We start from the raw sequence: 24,643 nt of genomic DNA on the forward strand, positions 1-24,643 counted from the left end.
TGTTGCACTACTGCCATCTTCTGGAGATCGTCAACTTCTCTATTTAGTCATATTCTTGCTATAAGTCCTGTTTTAGCTAGACACCAGAATAGGTATCTTCTACCTTGAAAAATTCTGACACATACATACTGTCCTTAAAGCGGCCCTAACACACACGGTTTCTGCCAATCTCATATTAATCTTGAGTACCTATAGAGTATTGCATACTCCGATCTTCCAAGAGTATTTAGTTTGATTACATTTATAAAAGATAAATACAGCTGTACGTTTTTTTCCGAAATCATATGGCGCGTGCGGGGGAGGGATAGGTTGAACTAAAGCACATTACCAACAAAACACAAACATCAGTTTGACTCACCACATGCGGTTCATGTCCGGCATCTTTAGTGCTGGATCTCTAATCCATTTTATCCACCGTTTATATAACATTCATCACCCAAATGCAGTGAACAAACAAACACCTGAACTTCGCGAATGTATGCTCTCTCTCTCTCTCTCTCCTGCTTACAAGTGAAAGTGAAGTCTCCGCATGCTCCTTCTCCTGCTCTCCTTGCTGCCGCGTGGGTGTGCCCCATGATTTTCTGGGAGAATTGTCCATTAAGGGACTATGAAAAATTGTTACGTAACAGTTTTATATATTCGAAAAAAACATTTTCCGAAACCGGTATGATCGCTGGGGGAGTGTATCGAGCACAGAAATACTACGTTATATGCTGACAAGTTGACCATGTTAAGCATGAGAAGACAGCACTTCAACATTGTAAAGAAGTCAGAATGCATGACACATCGTTGCTGCACCCCTTTAAATTCTGTCAAGATTCTTCTTATGTGTGTGCGCTAACCAGATTTCTTAATCTGTCAGGATTTTTTTAACTCCTGTAGTATGGGGCAGGTTTAAACTAACAACATAAAACCAAACATAATTAATATTATCAAGATGCCCCACTGCCTTGATGCCCGATGACTCCTGAGATAGGCACAGGCTGTCCGTGACCCGAGGTAGTTCGGATAAGCGGTAGAAAATGGAATGGAATGGAATGGAAGATGCCCCACTGCCATTACAATGAATGGAGAGAAATGCAACTCTCAATATGGAAGCATTGTCTTCCCGTAGAACAATCCGACGAATCTCTGGGGAGGGGCCTATATGAGACGCTTTCCTAGACTATGCGCATGCACAGCAGCTGAAGCCAACTAGAAAAAAACAGATTTTAACGCAATTTAAGCTTTAATCCAAAATTACGGTACATATCATACATGCTATTTAATTGTGATGTTTGCCTGGGATTTTAGAAAAATCTGCCTTCCACTATTCAAAGAGATAGGACTGTTGAAATAACGTAAATAACTGCCCAGAGACGTTGCAAACATGGCCGCCGAGTGGCACGAATTCCGTAAATGGACTATGATGAAACTCCAAAACCATAAATTTGAATCAGTGATTCATTTGGTTTTGGAAAAAAACATACGGTATACCGTATGTTGTATACCACTGGCCATACAAATAACAAATGAAACGATGTCCCAGTTTTGGTTGAGCGTTTCTTTAAAATTGGAGATTAGAGGGACTGTATGTTGCATTTTACATGTGTGCTTGCATTCCCGGAACGGCAGGTGGACTTTGAGTCATTGGATGTCAGCTGTAACACCAGATCAGTTTGTCATCCTCTCCAGATTTTCAATCCCAATGCCAAGAGATGCATCAGGGCCTTTGCGGGGTGTTCAGTTCAAAAGCAGTCTCCAGATTTGAACACACAATTCGATACATGTCTTTTTTAATCACTACAGAGTGATGTTTCACGGTCCATTGCGGTTTCCCTGCCTCATTATTGCCTACAAGATCCAATTTTGTTTCTTTGAAAAGTTCACCCACTCTCTCAAGAAACTCTTAGTGCTCATTAACAGCCCATTCATTATGGAGTGTCTATTGAACATACACACACAACAGGTGACCATTCTTTCTTTTAAATGCTGTATTCCCAATTCACAACTAAAATTAGAGCAGCTAGCTCCTTTTGGTTTCATCTTTTGTATCATTTTCAGCAGAGCAAAGACATGCGGCTGTCTGTGATACAGTACTCGTGGGCATTTTCTCTGCATCTGAGAAACAGCAGATCGAGTAGTAAACCAAATGACGGTGTGTGTGCCCATCCAGTTGTTTCCCGAACACTTTGTTGCTCCTTATTGAGTCTTTCATTGTTAAGTTTTATCTGCTTTCCCCATAAACCCGTATTGAGTTGAGCCTTAATTTACATCTGTGACTTTCTCTTAAAGGAAAATATCAACCAAAAATGAAATGCTGTTATATTTTACTTATCCTCATTTAGTTTTAAAGCTGTGTGACTTTTCTTATATAAAACACAATTGTGGATTGAGGCTTTCAAAAGGACCAAGTAGGGACCATAAATGTATCATAAAAGTCATTCATACGACTCTTGTGCTATATTCCAAGTGTCGGAGAGCTGAATTTGAAGACCAAACCTGTTGACATTCGCCTATGGAATTTCCTGAAAGTTCATGAGATGAATACTAAATAGGGATGTTTGAGTCATTCTTTTGAGTCAGATCTTTTAAATGAATCAGTTGATTATAACCCAGTGTTTATTCGCCAGTCAGACTGATCTGGTTCTTGGGTTTAACTCGGCATCTCAATCACAGTGAGTTTCAGTTCACTAGAGGGGAAGTTTATCAGTGAACAGCATTCCGTGCGAAACTTTGAGTGTTTGTGCTAGAATAAAGTGCATGATTCATGACATAATTTGTTGTTTAGTGCATTTACGTGCATCTGTGTGGTTTTAGCACCTAATTTGTTGATGGAAATATGCAAATACGCTTATAGAAAATTGTGGGTACGCTTATAATAGTAAATAGTAAATAGTAAAACTCAATTTTTACTCGAACTGCCACAGCTTAACTGTACTGTACTGTAATTACAGCCCATGTAAATATACACAATGAAGGGACATACAGATGGACGTATGGATGTGTGTGGATGTTGCTTGAATACACACTAAGAATGTATTTCTATTTGTTTTGTATGGCCACAAATCTGAAAGCCTCCTATGTTCAATAAAGTCAATTTTTGCTTCCAAAACATCATTATCCAATCTCCATTGTGTTGTGTGGAGGAGAAGGATTTACATCATGTGAATTAATATTTATTTTTTGAAGTTCGGATGTCTGTTTCTTGACAGTATCAGTATGACATCTAAATGTATTATTTTCTGAACTGCAAGGAAACTAGTCTCTGTCTCACACTAAGCTAATGAATGCACACTGTGTACTATGACAGGCTTTTCTTCATTGGCACACACACACATACAAGCACACACACACACACACACATACACACATGCACACATATCATTGAGAATGTTTTGTTTGACATTATCCTGTAATCTCATTCTCTGACTCGTATAAAAAAATCTTTCTAAGAAAAACTTACAGGGGAAATAGAGTGGTGGTTCTTTGTGTGAGTGTAATTGTGGGATTTTTTTAAAATAATTTCCTAAGCATTTTGAACAACGATAATTAACCAAATTTGATCAACTTTACACCCCAGACTGCTCAGAATTTGATATTTGTCTTTTTTTAAAGCAAATAACTAGGGCTGTCAACATTAACGTGTTAATGCTTGCAATATTTTTTTTATTAACTTGTTAAAAATATATAACGGAATTAATGCAGCATCCGTTTGTTTTGTCATCTTTGTCTAGGTAACATAATATAATCGCGCTCTTATTCGTGTACAGGCTTTTAAAACATGCAATGCGAGGTTCAGTCTGGTGTATACAGTCACAGGTAAAGGCTGCGTGAGTGAATCTTTGTCAGGGATATTTCACCCCTGAATCAAAATTTCGCCATGTTTTAATCACCCTCAGGGCATCCTAAACGAATATAACTTTCTTCTGGAAGAATAATGCAGTCATTGTTATGATCCCAAGTATCATTTTACTTCCAAGCGGTAGAATGGGAGTGGATGGTAGTTGATTTTTTGAAGGTCCAAAAAGTGCATACATCGATCATAGAACTGCTCGCTCGATTCAATTTCTGTATATGTGACACTGGATCACAAAACCAGTCTTAAGTAGCACGGGAACGTTTTTAGTTAAAGCCAAAAATACATTGTATGGGTCAAAATTATCGATTTTTCTTCTATGCCCAAAATCATAAGGATATTAAGTAAAAATCATGTTCCATGAAGATATTTTGTATATAACCTATGCTAAATATATCAAAACTTTATTTTTGTGAATGGATGGCCAGTAAAAGTGCCTCTTATTAACAACTTCAAAGGCAATTTTCTCAATATTTTGATTATTTTGCACCCTCAGATTCCAGAGTTTTAAATGGTTATATCTCCGCCAGATATGATCATTTCCGAACAACCTATTATGTAAAAATCTCAATTTCGAGAAATTTACCTATAAGACTGGTTTTGATGTTTTGTTGTCCAGGGTCACATATATTCTATCTGTTAGACATGATAGCTCCTAATTATACGTTAGAATGGCTATAATTTATGTTAAAAAAACTTTAAAAAAAAATTAATTGAAACATTTAAATAATATTTTTTTAAATTGAATAGAGACATATTTTACAGTACTAATAGCAGAATGTTGGCTTTCATATAATGATGCTGTTAAAGAAATCTGTTGTTTCTACATTAATTTGAAGATTAGATGTGAAATTATTAGAATGTAAAAGTATATTTTAAAACATTAATGTTTAATCACAGATTAATCACAGAAAAAATATTGTGAATAATCAGATACATTTTTTAATCGATTGACAGCAATCCAAATAACACAGTTTACAAAACCGGAAAATGAATAAAAAGAAATACTTCTTCCTATTCAACTGGCTTACTGATTGTACACTCATGTTGACATTCTGTATTTTTGTTGGTTTTTATTTTTAAGAATCCTGGCCACACTTTGTATAATGAGCGTGAAAGAGGACTGTGGCCATAAGAAACAGTTCATAAAACAAAAAATTTGCTTAAGGAAATGAAGAACAGTAACACAATGTATGTTTAACAGTATAATGTGTAACAGTCATGTGTATTGACAGTCCTGTTGTACCCATCACACTTAAAGTTCCCATCAACAACTAGTTTGTTATGGCAGTTTGTTTGATCTAATATTAGGAACATACTGTTAACAATATTAATATTTGTCTTCACTATAAGCTGTTATTGACAACAAGAGGACGTCAACTTTTTATCCCTAATTAGATTACACAGTGGACTAGCATTTTATGTTGAATATTTGCCATAAATCAGAATAAAAAGAATAAACACACACACGCACAGATGAGACAGTGAGTCATAGTGTGAACAGATTTCAGGAATGTGTTTACATGCTTCCTCATGCGGCTGATCTGCTGGGTCCAGCATTCGATTTAATGAGAATATGAGAGCTTTTAGAGAGGTTAATGTTAGGACGAGAGCTCTCTCTGTCTAATGAAGTGATAACCATTTTATTACAGCTTTAGCCGTGCTCAGCAGACAGGGGAAAGAGACAAAAATAACAGGTTATGCCCTTTTAATTATGTTTAGGTTGCAGTTTTCTTACAGGAATTGTTGATTTTATAGGAACTAGTTTAACATTGATTTAACCATGGTAATGAAAAGCTATCCAGTGTTTTACCCGTGGTAACTATGGTACATTGCCATATAGGTACACATTTATCAAATGTGCAAACAATATATTTTTAATAAGTAAATCTAGCTTTAAATCTGTACTTTATTACATCATTATAATGTATGACACTTATTTTATGAAGTGGAAATGCAAATTTAAGTACCATGTTGTAATCCAAGGGAATCACAATAATGTTCGCACTTCACATATTCACATTTTATCATTAACCAGGTGGTGCTACACTTAAGTAGTGCTATACAATGTGTGTGGAGTAGTAGAATACCACATGTATGTACTGTAGAACAGTTGACATTGTTGTCTTTGACACAGTATATTGTGGTATGACTACCATATTTATGTTCATGGCACTCCAAGGTACTTTAATGACTAATTGTACGAGTTGGTTTTGCTACTTTTTGTTCAAATTGTGTGTGAAAGTGAAGGACTTAATGTGCATGTGTGTGTATTGAGTTGAAGTGTTTCGTGTGACATGGCATTAATGTTGTAGAAACAGCCGTGGGAACATACTGCAGTGTGTTAAGATAACTTTGTCCCAGATCACTTCTCATCTCTGTAGCTTCTTATACATACACTGTAAGAAATACATGTGAAATCTACAGTAATTCACTGTGTTCTTGCACTGGAAAAAACTGTATTAGGGGTCACAGTGAATTACTGTAGTTTCAATGAGAAATTACAATACTGGTCAAAATATTGTGAAAATCACATTAAAGAGGATGTGCTGTACAAAGTCACAGTAATCAGTACTGTCCTGTAGAAAGTCACAACAAACAAGTACTATGTGAAATTTACAGTAATTCCCTGTGTTCATGCACTGGAAATAATGCATTGGGGGTCACAGAACATTAAAGTATATTCAGTGAGAAATTACAAAACTGATCAAATTAGGAATGTGCTAGAAAAAACGACTTTGTTAACCTAACCAACACTGGCCTGTGGTAAATCACAACAATCAAGCATGAATGTTCATAGTTCTATATTATAAAGGGTTTAAATAATTAAAATAGATATTTTACCATTTCACAGGTATTACAGTTAAACTTGGAATTGAGAAACTTTTGTGTGATATTCAGGGCATATGAAGTGGGACATAATCCAAAACAAAGTATGATCATTATTTAAAGGATACAAATGTCTTGCACAAGCTTTTAATAGCTTTTTTTCTTCTTTTGAGTCTAGCACAACTAGACATTAAACATTGAACTGTTTATAACCTTCTGTGAATTGATAATAAAATATTTTTGTGAAAATAGACTTTTCTCAAATAAATCATTTATTGATTTGTCATGAGGTTTTGTTTACAAGAAGCAAAAATGCATGGCATGGCATTGACACAGGCTTATGATGTAGGCTACTGGTGGTTCTAAATTCTGTGGCCCGCGACGTCAACTTCCTGCAGCCTTAACCCTGATCAAACTCACCTGTTTGTAACTCTCTAGTAATGACTTAAACGTCATGCAGCGCTGCGCACATCCGATCAGAGAAATTACATCAAAATACCGTGACAGGGGAATCTGAGTGCAGCTTGTTCCGTAACTATTACAATCGCTCTCGCGGTACTTTGATGTCACACGCCATCCGGGAGCAGCGCAGCTGTCGCGGACGGAAAAAAGACTCAATAGAACGTTCCATTGCAACACCAGCGCCCTGCGATTTCCACCGTTTCGAGGTGAAAATGACTCGTCTTTTTTTCTTTCTCGATAGCAATATGTGCTGCTTTGTAAAACATTGAAGCTGAATGATGATAATACATGATGACAAAGACATTAGCTCGCCAGAAACCATTTAAGTTAAAAAGCATTTTCACCCCAAAATGGCGGCCGCACTGTTTCCCAAAACACACTAGAGTTTTGCCTCTTGGTATCTACACTCTTTGGCGCCGCAGCACCTTTTGACGGGACCAAGTATTCCGACTTGCAGCAGCCTTCATTGTGATTGGAGTTTAGCTGCACAGATTGCGTAGTAGCGTCAAGCTACTGTTTTATAATTTTGTCATGTCATTATTCAAATGACAATTAAATAATGTAGCTGTTCTTAGCATATAGATGACAAACACTGAATCGTGTCACTCACTAGCAGCATCATCTGAATGATAATGAGATAAGTCAGTCTCCGTCTCTCGACAAAACGGCACCTGTCACAAAAACGTGACAACAAGTCATCCTCATATTTCTTTATTTTGGTGTTTGTTTTGAAAGGAAACTAGGAGAAAAGTTATGTTGGGAACACTCATGTCATGTCAACTTCGTATGAATTTACTTCTGCAAAACAAAAAAGAGGATATTTTGAAGTGTTGAAAGCCGCACAACATTGGACCTCATTGAATTTGTACGGACAAAAGAATATTTCCCAAAATGTGTTCCACTGAAGAAAGTAAGTCATACGTGTACAGGTTTGGAATGAAATGTGATCGAGTGAATAAATGATGCAAGATATTTGATTTATTCCTTTATTCATTATGTTCCGTTTTTGTATGTGCTTGTGTAGGTGGATGGTCAGTGTAAATAAGGTGCTTTGCTGTTCTGTTTTTCTGATGACGGTGTTCAGTGGTTTACCATTCACACACACATGGCCAGTCCCTAGTTTTGCACAGTATGTAAGTGAGAGAGACAAAGGATGTGCTGCTGTGTTCACAAGGTTGCTAACTAATGCACAAAGTAGCTGTATTGAGAGGCTGCTTTTAGCAGGTTGATTTATTGGGCCTGTCACTTTCGAAATGAATGCAATTAAGAATCAGTCGATAGCACCAGCCGCTGTGTCATGCAGCCACACTTTAACCTGTTATCCAGCTTAAATATGATTTAACTCCTCGGGGGCCGCAGGAGGTGAAAACAATGAGGAGAGAATAGCAGATACACTGAAATAATTACTTGTAGAATTTACTTCATAAAATCTTTGTAACAGTTTGCACGAACTTTTTTTACGTAAAGTTGCTGCTATAATTCAAGTACGACTTACTAACCAGAATAAAGTTAATTCAACTTATTAAATACATTCAGTTTCTGTTCAAATTTCAAGTAAATGTTACTTAAAATAAAAATATGCTGATCTAAATCATGTGTTTATCTCAAACTTCACGTATCACTTATCCTTCATATTGAAATTTAATATTTTTTTACACTTTGATGGTCAAGTAAGAAGAGACTGGAGCTCTCTGTACTGGCATTAGCACAGTTACTACTCGATGAATCAAATAACACTCTTCATGACTAATATTGTGCCTCCCTCAGCCTAGGCACAATGACCTCTCTTCTGAACAACGATGACAACTAATGCCGAAGCTTTCCTAAATCTCAAAGACAAATCAACACAAAACACCGTCTTTCTTTTTACTGAAAAACACTTCAAATGAATCTTGAAAATGAATCTCCTCTAATGCAGTCAGACACAAAGCATTCTGGGAACAACAGATCATCTGCCAAAGTAGTTGTATCTACAAAAAAAAATGTATGTAGTCTCAACACAAAATAAATAAGTAAACTTATTTTGACCAATCTAAATGGGTTTAACATGGTAAAATTAAGTTGGATTTACTTAATAATTTGTTCAATTAAAATTACTCAAACAAAATAATTAAATCTAAACGACCAAAATTTGTAGATTTCATTCCCAAGATTTTTACAGTATTTTAAAACTGTTTTGATTAAAAACAGGAACATAATTATATTAGGTATATTTTAATCATTTCTTTTCATAAAACTTACTTAGGCAAAAAAATATTTTTTCAGTGTATTATAAAAAAACATGTTTCCAGTACATCATCATTTTGCATGAAGAAATAAAAACAACTTTTTACAGGTTAAGTATTAAGCTAATGCATTATATAACATGACTGACAATAAACAATACAGCATTTAATAAACTTTGTTAATGTTAATTTCAGCATTTACTTATACATTATTTAAATCAAAAGGTGATGATGAACTAACATGAAAAGTTTTATTTACTGTAACTGACATTAACAAGGTGTCTCTAAGAATCACCAAACCTGAGAACTTACTTTAAATTTGGTTGGTAACACTTTACAATAAGGTTGTATTTGTTAACATTAGTAAATTCATAAGTAACATGAAGTAACAATGAGCAATATGGTTTTTCAACATGTATTAATCGAAAATCGAAAATAAAGCTTTGTTTGACGCAATTTCAGTTTAAAAGTTTAGCTGGACGTTTATAGACTCCTCCCCCTTTTAAAACAGCCAGTAGTGTTTAGCTTACCATACAATCTAGAATTTGATAAGAAGCCAAAGTGCATAATGATGTCATAAAAATCATTGATCTGTCTTGGTGGAAGTTTTCAAGCTTATATCTTCTAATTTTTTATTTCGTCAATATCTTGAAAGACAGATAATATTAATATTTAAAGCCAAAAAAACATTTTGATTTCATAAGGATCTTCCTTCTTTCTTTAAATAAAAAAATGACTTGACAACATTTTTATGAATAGAGTGTTTGAAGACCCCTACACGCACCATTAAAGCAATAGTTTATCCAACAATGAAAATTCTGTCATCATATTAAGAAGAATGTTACCAAACAACGGTGGTGTACATTGACTTGCATTGGTTTTGTGTTAGTACAATAAAAGTGAATGGGTACCGTCATTGTTCCGCTACCAAATTTTAAAAATTTGTTCTGCAGAAGAAAGGAAGCCATACAGCTTTGAAATGTCAAGAGGGTGAATAAAGGGAACTGTCTCTTTAAATATAAGCAAACATCTTTCCATGTTTGAGACCCAGGCCACATATTTAACAAATCATGGCATGTCAAACATCCATTCGTAGAGACGGGTCACTTTGAGATGGACTTCCTTTTACACACACATTTATTCACCTCACATACGCAGCATGTTGCTATGGGGACAGGCCCACCATCTCGCCAAGGGTAGAAACAGTGGTTTGTGTATCTGCCTGACCGCTGGCATCCGTCCACTTTATCATCATTTCTCTTCTCTCTGCAGTCACCGGACCCCCATAAACCTGTTGTCATCGAAGCACCTCTGTAGCAAAGGTTTTCCTGACTCAGGAATGCGAGCGAGTCGGTCGATGTCATTAGTGCAGGTCGTTCAGACTGAAGGCCTTTGTGTCATCGATTTGTTGGTGAAGGTTGTGCACGTCCTTCAAGAAGCTTCCCTAAGCCAAGCTTGATTAAACAAACACATAAACAGAAAAATATTTGTTCTTGACGTTTTGTTGTTTGACTTGGTTGTCTTTGTAAAGTGTCTATGCAGCTCTGGGTGACTGTGTTGCGGTAAACATAAGATAAGAACGTAGTTTTCAATTGCACGTAACAGTCATGGACAGCAACTTTTGACACTTACACACACTCCTTCTATTTTTGTGTATTATGACATAATATGTCTGTTCATCACTGCTTATGACCTTATATCATTACCCTTGCTAAGATTATAAATATGTGACGATGGTCTCAATACATTAAGCGTACAGCTTGAATAAATAAAAAGTTATATTATTATTTAAAAAGCTCTCGGATATAATGAAAATAATGTTACCAGACATTCTGAAACTTTCTGTAGTTTGAGCAAAACTATTTTAGAAACTTTGCTGATCACAGCTTAGTTTCTATGAATGCAATGGGCATTGGGTACAGCTGTGTATGAATGTGAACCAATAAACAATTCAAAAGACATCACACAGTGTTTAGTTTCGGGCAAAGAGGAGCGGATCCCAGGCCCTATTAGAGGAACAGGTGGAACAGGTTGGAGAAAAACGCCTGAGGCAGGTCATTCCGTGCCCCTCTCGTCCCCAACGTTCAGTGCTGCTGGGTAAAGTTGCTGAACTCCCTCAGCAGACGGTACCAGCTCGGCCAACTGCTGCCATCTGTGCCACCACATTTGCAGTGTTCCCGGACAGAGAGAGAAAAAGAGGGAGGCAGGAGGGACCGGGGGCGTTTGGCAGAAAGATGAACAGTCACATCACAGACCCATTGACGGCACATGTGGTGATGGATGTAGTGATGGAAATTAGAGCAGCGAATCATCAGAAAGAGGATAATGATGATAATAATTGCACCACTAAGATATTTCAGAATCATTTTGTCCGTTTATCTACACAACATGTTCATGCATATGTTTAAGGAATAATTTGCTTTTTTTTATAAAATACATATTTTTTTCTCCTTCATGCTTCTATTACTTTGGGTTTAGGGAACTGCACATGTCAGCTGTCTCTCATTATTGACTCTCTCTCTCTCCCTCTCTCTCTTCTATTCTTTCCTTCTCTTTGAACCTCTACAAGAGTGAGACCCACCAACGGTTACATAAGAGGAGATGATGTTAATGAGATGGAAGTTATACACTCTTACCTCCGGTTTCATATATCAAAACACGACTGAGGAATTGGTGGTTGTGAGGTTGCTATTACTTCAGAATCAATTTCCTTGCTGCCGTGCCGTAAAAGTAAGGCTTTCATTTTCTAATTACTGGACACCTACTAAATTTCCTTTGGTTGCACAAGCATCTTTCAGGGGTCACTCTTCACCCTTCAGAGTAATTTTCAGTACATGTTTGACTGCAGCTTTTCTGAAATGAAACAGTGAAATGCTCCTGAAATAAATTACAGGCACTTAGAACAAGTCATTATATGTAATTTTTGGACATATATATTTTTTTAGACTTTAGAGACAACAACTCCACAAAGCCAATTTGTTGTTCACCTTTTCTCTGTTTTAGATACTGTACGTGCAAGTTATTTTTAGATGTAGGGTTTTTCGTCGAGTGTAATTGCATTCTTCCCCCGTGTTCCAGTTCTGTGGCCTTTATCTAATGCCCTCCATTTCATTTGCCACAACTAATCTAATTGAACACCTCTGTTTTCAGATAACAATGTCAGGGCCTTTTGTAGCAAAATGGCCATTGGGGAGGAGAAAGTAAACAGTGTGGCTGCAGAGGTGCAAACAAATCAAATCTCACTTTGCAGGGTGAAGAAAGCTAAGGCCATTTCTTGCCACTGATCAATATTGTATGGCTGGCGGAGGTAGCGGAAAGTGGTACCAAGGACTGGTGAAAGGGTTACCCTGGAAACAAGCTCCATGGCATTTGCGCGCTTGAACTAAATTGATTATTCACCCGGAGGTTAATTTTCTAATGTCAATACTGGAAATGGCAATATAGGTATAATTTGTATTCTGTGGCTTGTACGATTAGTAAAGATTCTTATGGCTAATTTGAGGATGTTCAATTTTATTCCAAACATGTATGATGTTTTTCTTTAATGGAAGTTCAAAGGTGAAATTTCGCAGAATGTTTAAGTTGGATGGTGACCAGGCATATCATATCAAAGTAGTAATAAAGGTTTACCAATCAAGTATATCAAGAAACTAAAATGTCCTTCTATTCACAATTACTTGAACTGCTTACCAACAAAGAACTTCTTGCATGTATTATTTTGAAGAGCGCCCCTCAAATACGTGATTCCGTAATGGTGATTGCTCACAATTTTATTTATAATGAATGGCACAAAAGCTTGTTGAAGAAAGGAAAGAGCCCAGCTTGCAAATGTTTTGGGTAGGGTATAGACTCTGTGGGGTTGTGATTTGATCCACGGGTTCCTATTTCCAACCAGACTCGGGAGATGCGACACATGTGCTACCTACGGGGGTGGGGGGGTGGTTGTGGGGTGTCACGCTGGTCCACCTGGGGGTATCAGCCGGTTCCCCGTGACAATGACATGAGGAAAAAGGAGCCTTTTATATGCACTCTCTCCACAAAAGAACCAACGTCACTATTGATGTCATTGCCTCACTGAGAACTTTCCTGCTGGCAAAGATGAGGGATATTTTGTCACAGCACTTCGGCCAACATACCTCATAGTTAAGAGATTGTTCACGCAAAAGTTTAGTTGTTTTGATTTGCTCACTACCGTGTTGTTTCTAACAACTTGTGTAGTTTGTCATGTACTGTAATTCACTTTGGATAAAAGTGTCTTTCAAACGCATAAATGTAACTGCAAACATACACTATAATTATATAGCATTGTTTGTGAAATTGTTTAAAATTTAATGTTGAGTTGCTTGGAAGAAAATCATGAGGGTTTCAAGCAACATGCTATCCTGTTTAAGTGTAAGAGATTTTCAAATACCTCTAAAGGGAAACGCTTGCACTTGTGTTAAAATCTGAAGTGGTTTAATGCTAACACGAGAAGCGTTTGGAGGGACATCATTTCTTGTGTGCTTTGAAGTGCTTGTGACTCTGAAGATACATTATGCTGAGATGAGTGGTCCTGAGTGCACGCTTCACTTGTAGTGGGGTGACCCACATTTTTTACATTTATGCGTTTGGGAGACTTTGTTCCGAAGTGGCAGTGCATTCATAGTACACTTTTTATTAGTGTATGTGAGGGCTGTGTATTGGGAAGTGCATATTACGATAGATGGGTCACGATACAATATATTGCTATGTATTTCGATACGATACACATTTGCGATTTATTGCAATATTTAGATCACAGGTTTGGGTTACCAAACTGTGTTTGTGCTCCTCAAGTGGGTAGCACAGGGGAATAAGGTGGGTCATGCAAGTCACTTGCATTTAAAACAGTGAATATGGGCGATATAAACTCCCTGGTTCATCCATGCTGTAAATGCGCTGGTGACGCATCTGTGAAAGCACAATAAATGTCATTGTTACTTTTTGGAATAAACTTTTTTGTCTAATGCACTGCAGTAGCCAAGTGACTTGGTGGGTCATGACTTGATTTATTTTATATAACTCATTACTCCATGACTTATTTTTAAAACTGAAGCACACACATCAGCTCGCCATGCTCGCTTCCAATTACGTTTGTAGAGGTTTCAATATCGATACACTGCCAGAAAAAGAATATTGCGATAGTTACATGTATCAATATTTTTGCACAGCCCTAGTGTATGTGCTACCTGGGATTGAATTCACAACCTTCACAACCGCTACCAATTTAGCTACATTTTTGCTTATACACACACAAAGCTACATGAGCATACAGATCGTTGATATCAAGTATGTATCTTTGTGTTTCCGGCGATTTCATCAATTTTAACCCAAGCTTTTGTTATATAAGTGTCGGAACAGAAAACGCACTTGTTACTGAAATTATAACACCAGGCCCAGAAAATGGCAGGTCCTGGAATCTATCTAGGTTGATCACCGCCTCAACAGAAAAATATCAACGACTACTTCTCTAACCCCACTCACTGGTTTGCATGACAGTACTGAGGTAGCACAAGCTGCTCGGAACCAGATAGAGCGAGCAAGCAATAAAAATGCCGTTAAAGATCGCAAAATATTGTGCAGTCAGTGCCTGGTTGTGGAATGAACAGTCGCTGCATAACCTTCCTTCGGACTCCGACATTAGTAATGCAAGGTTGAAGTTTATTTTTCAAAGACGTTCCAGCTCACATGGGTAAAACATTGTGCGTTTGTTAGACGCTGGATTTGCGGATAGTCATTATGTGAATTAATAACATTTACATTTATGCATTTGGCTGAAGCTTTTGTCCAAAGCGACTTACATTACATGATAATATACATTTGTATTTGAGTATGTGCAATTCCACGGGATTGAACCCTTGGCATTGCTAGCGCCATACTCTAACCTCTGAGCTACTAGAAAGATTAATTTAATCTTCAGAATCGGTATCGGCAGATATCACTCCAAAAAATCTAATCTGATAGTATGAGTGGAATAATTTTGAGGAAACTAAAATCAAAATTCATATTGAAGGCGACATGCAAAAACGTACAAAATGCACTATTTTACTGAAAAAAGCTACAACTTTAAGTCGTCTCTTTGAGCGATTACTTCTGCAAGTAAGGTCAAACATAGAAGCCTTTTGTAAATCTGGGCCTTAGTCATCTCTCCATATGTGTAAAACACAGTATTATGCTAATAAACTAACAAGTCATCTTTTCTTGGCTTTTAAATCCAGTTTTTTTCTTATCGTCATGAAATGCTTTCTATAGGTATACCATAGCCTGTCTGGGTATGTGCGCGTATCCATCTGTTTATATAGGCATGTTTATTGAATGGCTGTGCTATCTTGGCCTTGTTTCTCCTTAATCTGTTAACCCAGCCTATTAGTGCGTCAACGACACACGTCCACATTTGTCTCTGTCAGGCCGGGCAACTGCTTCGCATTCAAATACACACACACGTGTACGTACAGACACATACACAGACTCTGTAGCTGGGTCACATTCTTGAAGCATTGCCGATGTTTGCACATGTGAAGACAGGATCACATTATCGCTTAAGTTGTTTCGTATGTGATATCCACATGTTACAGATATTAGCGCCCACCCGCACATGAAAGACTCCCGAGGTGTAACTCTACCTTGGGTAGGGGGCAAAGCCACCAACCTGGTTGCTACGGAAACAAAGGAAGCGGGACATTAAATGAATTAACAACAAGGTTGCCTCGACGACCGTATGTGCTGCGCGATAGGCGTGAGCATGAATATCACATCGTGGAAGAACGTGAACATGCTTTAAAATGGTTTAAATCCAGAAGGGTGAAGTTCTTGGTTGATACTGATTCATGTGTGACTCATCTGTTATTTACTGAACAAAGCCAGAGATGACGATTGAAATGACTGGACTTTGACAGACTGGCCAGATTTACAATGCTGGTGTGAGTGAGAATGTGAGAACAATAATCAGCTTATGCAGATAGACGTGTCTGAATCTGTGTTGTGTTTAACTTTTTTTGCTGTGATTTGGCCTTACGGAACACAATGTGCTTATTTATTGTCTTAACAGCACAATTCTCTCATTGTTTTAAACAGCACATCTTTTAGACGTCTATGCTTTTTAACATCATGGACAAAATGGAAAGAAAAACACTGTTAGGAATCAATATGGCGGCTTGTGATGATTGAGTGGTTGTTTGGTTAATTCAAGTACATCTTCCACATTCCTCCTCCATCATTAATATTCTGACCAGATGTGATGTAGAATTCTTGGTGGCCTCCCATAATCTTCAAACAAATTGCAGACGGGGTTCATTTGTAAGCTTGAAGTACATGTACCGTCACCTTGACAACACGTCTAATTCAGATGAACTGCAGTGAATTTAAAACCTCTAGTTCAAGCACCATATGGTAAAGTCTGGGCCAAAAGGACAGGCTGTTGGCGTGAACAAATGTGCTCATTTGCTATCTCCACAGTACATACAGTATTTGCAGCAGCTGTGTTTTTCTGCTCCTGTCAGTTAAGAGCCAGATCTACATCTCTTAGATGAATTTCCAGCACAGGTTACTTAAACGGGTGTCGTCCCAGGCGGTTTGTGGAGATGTAGGCTGTGGCGAAGCGAGTCTGCAGAAGCCTGACCCGGCAAATTTGCCTCCCAGAGCTGACACCTGTGCATGCTGTTTAGTGCATGCTTTTACCTACAGGTACAGAATGAACTATATTTGATTTTTTTCTAATAAATGGTTCATCTGTCTCTTATGCTTAACATTGAGATGAATACATTTTAGATTTATTCTAAATATGATAGTTAACTTTCATACTGTACACTGTAAAAAAAACTGAATTTTACATATTTTAAATACGGTCAAAAACCGTTCCATTACAGAAAAAGACTGCAAATTAATTTTACAGGGAAAACCTGTTCTTTTACAGTTATGTCTGGTGCCCCAGCTGCGTCCCAGCTGCCAAAGAAATTCTGTTTTTTTTTACCAAGATTTATTTTTTAAATACAGTCAAAAACTATAAAATATCAGAACAAGACAACACATTTGCACGAAAAATTTAGAAAATTGTTGAATATATATCCCTGTATCCAATTATTTTACAGAAAAGCATATTTTACCGTATAATTCTGTTTTTTCAGTTTACGGAAAATTTCCGGGTTTTTCTAATGATTTTTTTACATTGTAGTTGAGACCTTTGTAGTGAACTTCGCTGTTTTATTTTTCACAGATGTTTTTCAGATGGACATTGTGGCATTTATTTTTATTTGAATGATTTATAGGCTAATAAGGCAATTATATCTTTCTAACAATAATTGTTTTCCACCTGGGTAAACATCTACTACACAGCGACTGAAATATTTATGAAAACAGTTGTTAAGATTATTATTCCAAATGTCATAATGAAGACATCCTGATTTAATGTGTCCATGAAATCAAAATAGATTTTTTTAGGCTGTTGATATCAATACCCCTAAGGATGTCTATTATATTTACAAAATTTGGGTTTAGCAGAATTATAAGTAATTAAAACTCTCAACGATTTTTATGACATTATTCTTCAGCGATAAGCGATATTGGCTATTTTGAAAGAGGGAGACGCCCTTCAAGACTCTTATCTCTTCCTGACTTCCTGTTTCAGTGGAAATCGCCACATCAAACAAAGCTGCACATTTCAAGGCACTTCTTTGGGCTTTAAAATGGGCTTTGATATTGCTTGGAAGGGAATAGAAATGATACAAGAATGATTGCCCCCTCGTCAAATCTTCTGAGTCATTTTTTTAAAGATTTTTGCCTTTATTTGACAGACAGTGATTTTTCAGAGAGGACAGGAAAGGAAGTGGATGAGAGAGGGGGGTGGGGTCGGGGAAGGACCATGAGCCGGGATTCAGACTCAACCATCTGTTCCAGCTTTTACTTAGAGAAAACATCTGGGGGCAAATGTTTCCATTTGATGTCCATTTAATCCCAATGCTGTCTTGGAGAAACAATGGAGATATCAGAGAGATCTGGTCTATGCTTTTTTGTTTTATGGGATGATAGATACTGTTATTCCCAAACTTACCTCCAAAACACTTTGAAATATATTAAAATATACTGTTCTCAGCTGTTCATAGCTTTCCAAATCATTCCAATGTTAGGATTTAAAGATCAACTCACATGGATTTAACCTTTATTTCTAATTTAGCATACGGGTTAACATGGTTATTTATTACAGGCAAAAAGTTTCATAAGGGAGTCATAAGAGACTGTAGTCAAAAATGCATGTTTAATATTTAAGGTGAAATAGGAAAACATGGATTTTTGGTTGTTTGATTTAATGCATTTATTAAAGGTCCAGTGTGTAATTTTTTTGAGGATCTATTGAAAGAAATGCAACATAATATGTCTTCAGAGGTGTATTTCTATCTACATATACCGCAGGTCCCCTTGCACAGAATTCACCATGTTGTTTCTACAGTAGCCCTAAACATACAAACTTCTCTACATATGACATTTCGTAAACACATTACACATTTGCTTTGGTAAAGAAGCGAAAATGTGACAACGAGTTTGATCTGTGTCAGCCACCGTAGGGCTTCGAGAGGGAGGGTGGAGTGAGCCGTTTGTTGCAGTTTGCAACCTCACCGCAAGATGCCGCTAAATTTCATACACTGGACCTTTAAATATACATATTAGGTGACACTTCAGTATAGGAGGATATTCTCACTATTAACTAGTTGTTATTAGCATGCCTATTATTGGCATATTGGCTGGTTATTAGTACTTATAAAAGACAAATGCTGCATTACCATACTCTACATCTGTAATCCTACCCAAATACCTAAACCTAACAACAACATTAATAACTATTTTTAAGCAATAAATTAAGAGTGTATTGGGGAAAAAGTCATAGTTAATGGTTTGTTTATTGCGATAATTGCCCCCAATACTGAAGTATCACCAAATATTATCGTAAATATGAATATCAAATATTTCATTTCAATAATTTCAGTGAAGTCAAGTCTCTGCATCAGTATTAAAGTTTTATTAAAAATAACATGAATCCCAAGTAAATGAGAAACGGTTAATGATCTGAATATGTTTTGTACAGTGTAATAAAATTACATTTTAAGACAATCTTTGACAATTCATCACTAACTCAGCATAAAGTATTATAAAGAATAATATATTAAGGATTTAAATAAAGCCTTGGTTACAACTGCAACAAAAACAGCCCAAATAGCATCCAGGTCCAGAGAGATACCAAAATAAAGAGATCAACTGCTAAGCTCTGTCCTGTAGCACACAAAGAACAGACTATAATGGATTTGAGATAAAGCATAAATTCACTGAGACTGTCATCGGCACAGAGATCAGCCAGGCGTCTGGTTTCCATTTTCTAGACAGTTACCATATCTACCGTTTTGTTGATGAAATCCATCTAAGTAACATCTAAACTTTGCAGAAATAACACGTCCTCTGTCTCTCAGTGTGATCGGAGGCAGACATACCCTAAATGAGTGATTTCCCCTTTGCTTCCTGTTTATTCATGAGCAGGGCCCCTGTCTCCCTATTTCTAAAAGCAAAGACGTCACGTTAGTTCGAAAGTTTGAAACGGCAAGCGTCTCTGCCAGGTACGAGCGGACCTATGACACTCGACCCCCTGAGGAGGGTAGAAGCGTGATAGACTGACAATGCAACTAGAGACTCCCGCAAACCGATAACAGTCTCTCCACTACAACCTAGAGTCCCGGCGGTGGTTAAGGCTGGTGGAATGATGAGTTTACAGTTCATGAAGCTTCCGTTGGATAATGCGTTGGAAAGTTAAACATGACGGCATTCAATCTGCTTGTAAACAAGAACTCTGTAAAGCCCTGCCTGAGTCCGGGTTCCTTCTCGTACCGTCGACACTCTTGGCTCTGGTAAGCACTAATGTGGGTGTAAGGTTATAGCCTCAGCGGCCACCTGTTAGTTTGCTTTGAGAGTTGTCTGAGCGTGCGTAGCTTGTTGTAGCCGCTAATTCACCTGATGTATGTTTGACAAGTACAGATGTGTTCCTAATGCTTGACAAGTATTGGGTCTCGGAATTAGTAAAATGTGACAAAAGAGCAATGCCTCTTTTTAGGCTTTTCATAACTTTGATATTGAAAATATAGAATTATTAAGGAGGCAGTGCTTTACATAATTTAGCTTTGTCTTATTTTGTTGCTCTTCTTACCGTTACAGTATTGAAATGTTTGTGTCGTAATTTAAGAATAAAAATGCAGTATTTCAATGCAAATTGCAGCATATTAAAGTGTACTAACATTTTAGATTAATGCCCCCGCCCAAATGTACCTTTTAAGTTTACTTAAAAGTTTCACAATTAAATTCTGATTTATTCATGATAAACTATATTTCAAAAAAAAAGTTCTAAAGCTCTGGAAACACATTTGACCAGTTTATGAAAATATAAATCATGTAATTGGTCAAAAATAACTTTCATAATTACTATTTAAATATATTATTATATTCTGTAGTATTATAGTGTCTTCCATTGGAGACCGACTTTTGGTCTGTATTCCTGAATTACAACCATTGCAACCAAAGTTTGGATTGTGCGGTTTCATATGTATTCTCAATACATTCATTGACAATTAAAATGTTGAAGAGAATAATCTTAATTATTTTAACTGTTATTTGGACTAATGTTTATATTCAAGCTGTTGGCAGGCCTAATATATTGTAGGCCTATTTGCTAATAAAAACTGCTCTTGAATATTTGTAATTTATGCTTTGTTGTTTCTGGGGTAAGATTGGATGCACATTCTAATGCTAGAAACCCTTGGTGAGCAGGGACGGAAAGAGTATGAATCATTCCTGGTGTTCTGAAAAGTGTAGTACAGAATTGGAGTGGATATGTGTAATAGCACCGGCCCAGTTCAAGGGCTATTAGATATGAATATTTGACTTCCTGGCTCGATGCGGACTCTATCCACACTGTAAATATGCCTGTGAAATTAACATTGAAATTCAGTTTCCATAAAGACATATTGTCAGAGAACGTCTGTAAAAAATACCATGAAATTCCAAAGAGTTTTTTTTCAACTCCACAAACACTATTACCACCTTCGCTTACAGACACCACTGTCACTGTATTTCTGTTGTACGTCTCCAAAAGTTCTTATTGAGAATTAACACAAGTTTACATGTTGATGGTTTATGTTGAGTCAATGTTAAGACTTTCCCTAGTTTTTTTGACTATGTGTTGAAACTGAAACAGGTGGAAAAATTTATTTCATTTTTGTGGGGAGTGTCATTACCTGTTTCAGAGTTTAGGCACTGAGTTAAAGTGATTTTGTCATACCCATTTATGTTACTGTATGAAGTTAAACTATATTCTTAAGGTCTTTATCAACACATCGTGCACTTGAAAAATGGACTTTAAGATAAACGCAATGCATTCTGGGATAGCATCAGAGCACAAAACTCATTAATGACTCCCAGCATGCATTGCGGCAGTAAGCTTTTCATTTGTTGGTCACCACTGTTGAGATTCATACACTGATTCTTGATGTCTGACTAATAACTAATTATATGGATCAGTGCAGGAAATGTAGGTCTCCAATGTAAGCTCAGTCAGACTGTTTTAGAAAAAACACAATGAGAAACAAAAAACAAAAGAAAATAATGTAAAAAAGTCAGACAACATACTTTTATCACATTTTCTTTTGATATTATTTGCTATAATGTTTTATAAAAACACTGTCATGGCAGCCAAAAGAAAATTGCTCTTCAGCAAATGAAGAATGAAAGAGCTCAACTAAAGTAAACAATGATCACAATATTGGTGACTTTAAACAACCATAAAACATCAAGTCATGGATGTTACGCTGCAGTCCCTGGGAAGCAGAAGTGGGTGTGGTTCATGTTTTCCGCTGTGAATTGATTGGACGAATTAAAACAGGATGTTCCAGTATTTTTACGGTAGTTTACTGGCAACCACAGCTGCCGGTGTTTTCCCGTGAAAACTACAGAATTTTCCTTTTTTCTTTTCTGACGTTAAATGTTTTGTGTGTCCCTCATATGCTGAAGAGTAGAGTCTGTGTTTAAGTCAAGGTCAGGCAATGAGTTACTGATGTTGTGCTGCATGTTGCTTTGTTTAAAAGTGACTTTGATGGTTTTTAATACTGAGTTTGCAAAGAAATAAAATATGTAAATGTAATGTTTTCACATTTATGCATTAGGTCCATGTTTTCATATTTATATATACAATTAGAAATACATTCTCTAAAAGACTCAAATGTATTAAGTTCATACACAGCTTGAAGTTTTTGCCCTGAAGTTTTAAACTGCAAAGCTTTTTAAGTGGCAACCACAACTATTTTTCCGATAAAACTACAGAACATTTTTCACATGAGATTTGTAAAGTCTCACGAGAATAATTCAAGAACACGGAGCAGTCACAGTTCTGCAATGTCTTAAGCTGTCTGTACATGCTGCAAAAATTCAAACTGTGCTTACACAGGGTTGGGGCAACTTCTAGTAGCATACCGCTGGCTGACAGTAAAGTAAATCAATGGGAGAGATTCATTTTGAGAGACAGTAAAGCTGACCAATCATATCATTTTTCTAAATGGGTGCGCTTTGTTTTTGGCCAACTTTCCGCAACCTGGGGGTTGTTCACCAACATTCTCGCAAAGCGGAAGAAGCACACAAAGTTGGTTGGCGACCCTCCAAAAAACTGCAAAAAGAAGAAATGCAGAAAACGTCATTCAAACAGCATGTGGATGAACTTTGTTATCAAGTCTCGGAAAAAATATAGAAAAGCTGATAAACGGAAGACTTAGTGGATTTGAGATCCGTCTTAAATGTAACATATTGTGCATGCATATTTGCTGTTATTCTGCATAACAGTGTCATTTTATCAGATAAATGGTAAATATTCTATTGTCAGTTCCATACGTTTATTGTAGATTTATTATAATCATAGTTTATTCATTGGAGAATCTCTGTTTACTGTCTGCTAGTGTAGCACCGGTTTTCTTTGCTGAAAGCGCTCTCATGAGTTTTTAAAACTGGCATTGTGTAAGTTGGTCTGTGTTTGTTTTATGATCAGACTTGGAGGCAGTGTCTCCATTATTCCATTGAAGAGCACATACACGCGACACGCCGATCATAATGCACATGTCTAATATTGATTTGTATTGCATGTTGTTTTGATGATAACTGTCTTACAGTGGCTTGTTGCGTTTCAAGTGTGGAGTATCATGTTGTGCGCGTGCACAGATGGTCAAGGCTCAAACGTCACGGTTTGCTCTCTGCTGTTGATAGGATATTTTATAGAGCGATTTTGAAGACCACTGTGTGTCTTCATCTGAGGTTAAGATCCCGAATCACATTGAAGAAGCTTCATGCCTGGAGTTTTTTTTTGCAAAGGATACTTGGCACTGCCTTAGAAATGAGTTCTGCCATAAAAGCATTAAAGCATCAACTTTTTTTCTTTGAAAAGCATTGAACCCATGACCTTAATGTGCCCATTCTTATTTTTATTCATTTTTTTATATTTTGTAGTTCACGCACTGTCAGTTTAGCTTGGACTCGTGCCACTTAAAACGGGTTGGTGTGGTGTTGGGAGGCTTCATTGCTCACTTTTTAAATTCGAATGTATCTTAATTGTACTCTCTAACCTACGCGAAACTGAAAAATTGCATTTCATAGGCATTTCACAAGTTAACATGCTCTCACAATCCCCCATATGGGGGCGAGCTCATCCTGGAGTGCTTTAAGGGATTGTTCACCCAAAAATGAAAATTCTGGGAATATTTACTCACCCTCTTGTCATTTCAAACCTGTATGACCTTCTTCCTTCCGCAAAACATGAAAGATATTTTGAAAAGTTAGGTACCAAACACTTTGGCATCCATTCACTTCTATTGTGTTCTGCGAAAGAAACTCAAACAGGTTTTAAATCACATGTGGGTATTGAATGATGACAGAATTTTCCTTTTTGTGTGAATGGTACAGTTTTGCACCATTTATTTGAATAACATGTTTCACAACAGAAATGAACTTTTAGAAGAATAGTGGCTCACAATACTCACTGAGCAAACTGAAAGCTAAAACAATATTTTAGAATTAAATTAAAGATTGAGTTGAGGAAGACTGTAACGGGAATAAAGTTAGCAAGTGCCTATATTCAATGTGGCAACAGGGTTAGATAAACATGGACCTGACTTCCTTTGTTTCAGCGCTCCATTGGTAGAGGCTGCACACGAGCGCACAGAACGCAGCTGTCATCCCTGTACTCTAGATCATCTTACAGCAT

General features: G+C 36.9%; 1 protein-coding gene across 3 annotated transcripts in view; it reads left to right on the forward strand.

Annotated features, from left to right (window-relative positions):
- Nucleotides 1–24,643, forward strand: part of pde4ba (phosphodiesterase 4B, cAMP-specific a) — a 136,479-nt gene that overhangs the window by 57,485 nt on the left and 54,351 nt on the right. Inside the window, exon 1 of one of the 3 annotated variants that reach the window (XM_056749797.1) lies at nt 20,112–20,258. The exons of the other annotated variants lie outside the window; for them this stretch is intronic. Coding sequence (XP_056605775.1) covers nt 20,167–20,258 — 92 coding nt within the window. The 5' untranslated portion in view covers nt 20,112–20,166. Of the gene's footprint in view, nt 1–20,111; nt 20,259–24,643 lie in introns of those variants that run through there. 3 annotated transcript variants of the gene reach the window in all.

This window comes from Triplophysa dalaica, chromosome 6, assembly GCF_015846415.1.
Source record: "Triplophysa dalaica isolate WHDGS20190420 chromosome 6, ASM1584641v1, whole genome shotgun sequence".
NCBI lineage: Eukaryota > Metazoa > Chordata > Actinopteri > Cypriniformes > Nemacheilidae > Triplophysa > Triplophysa dalaica.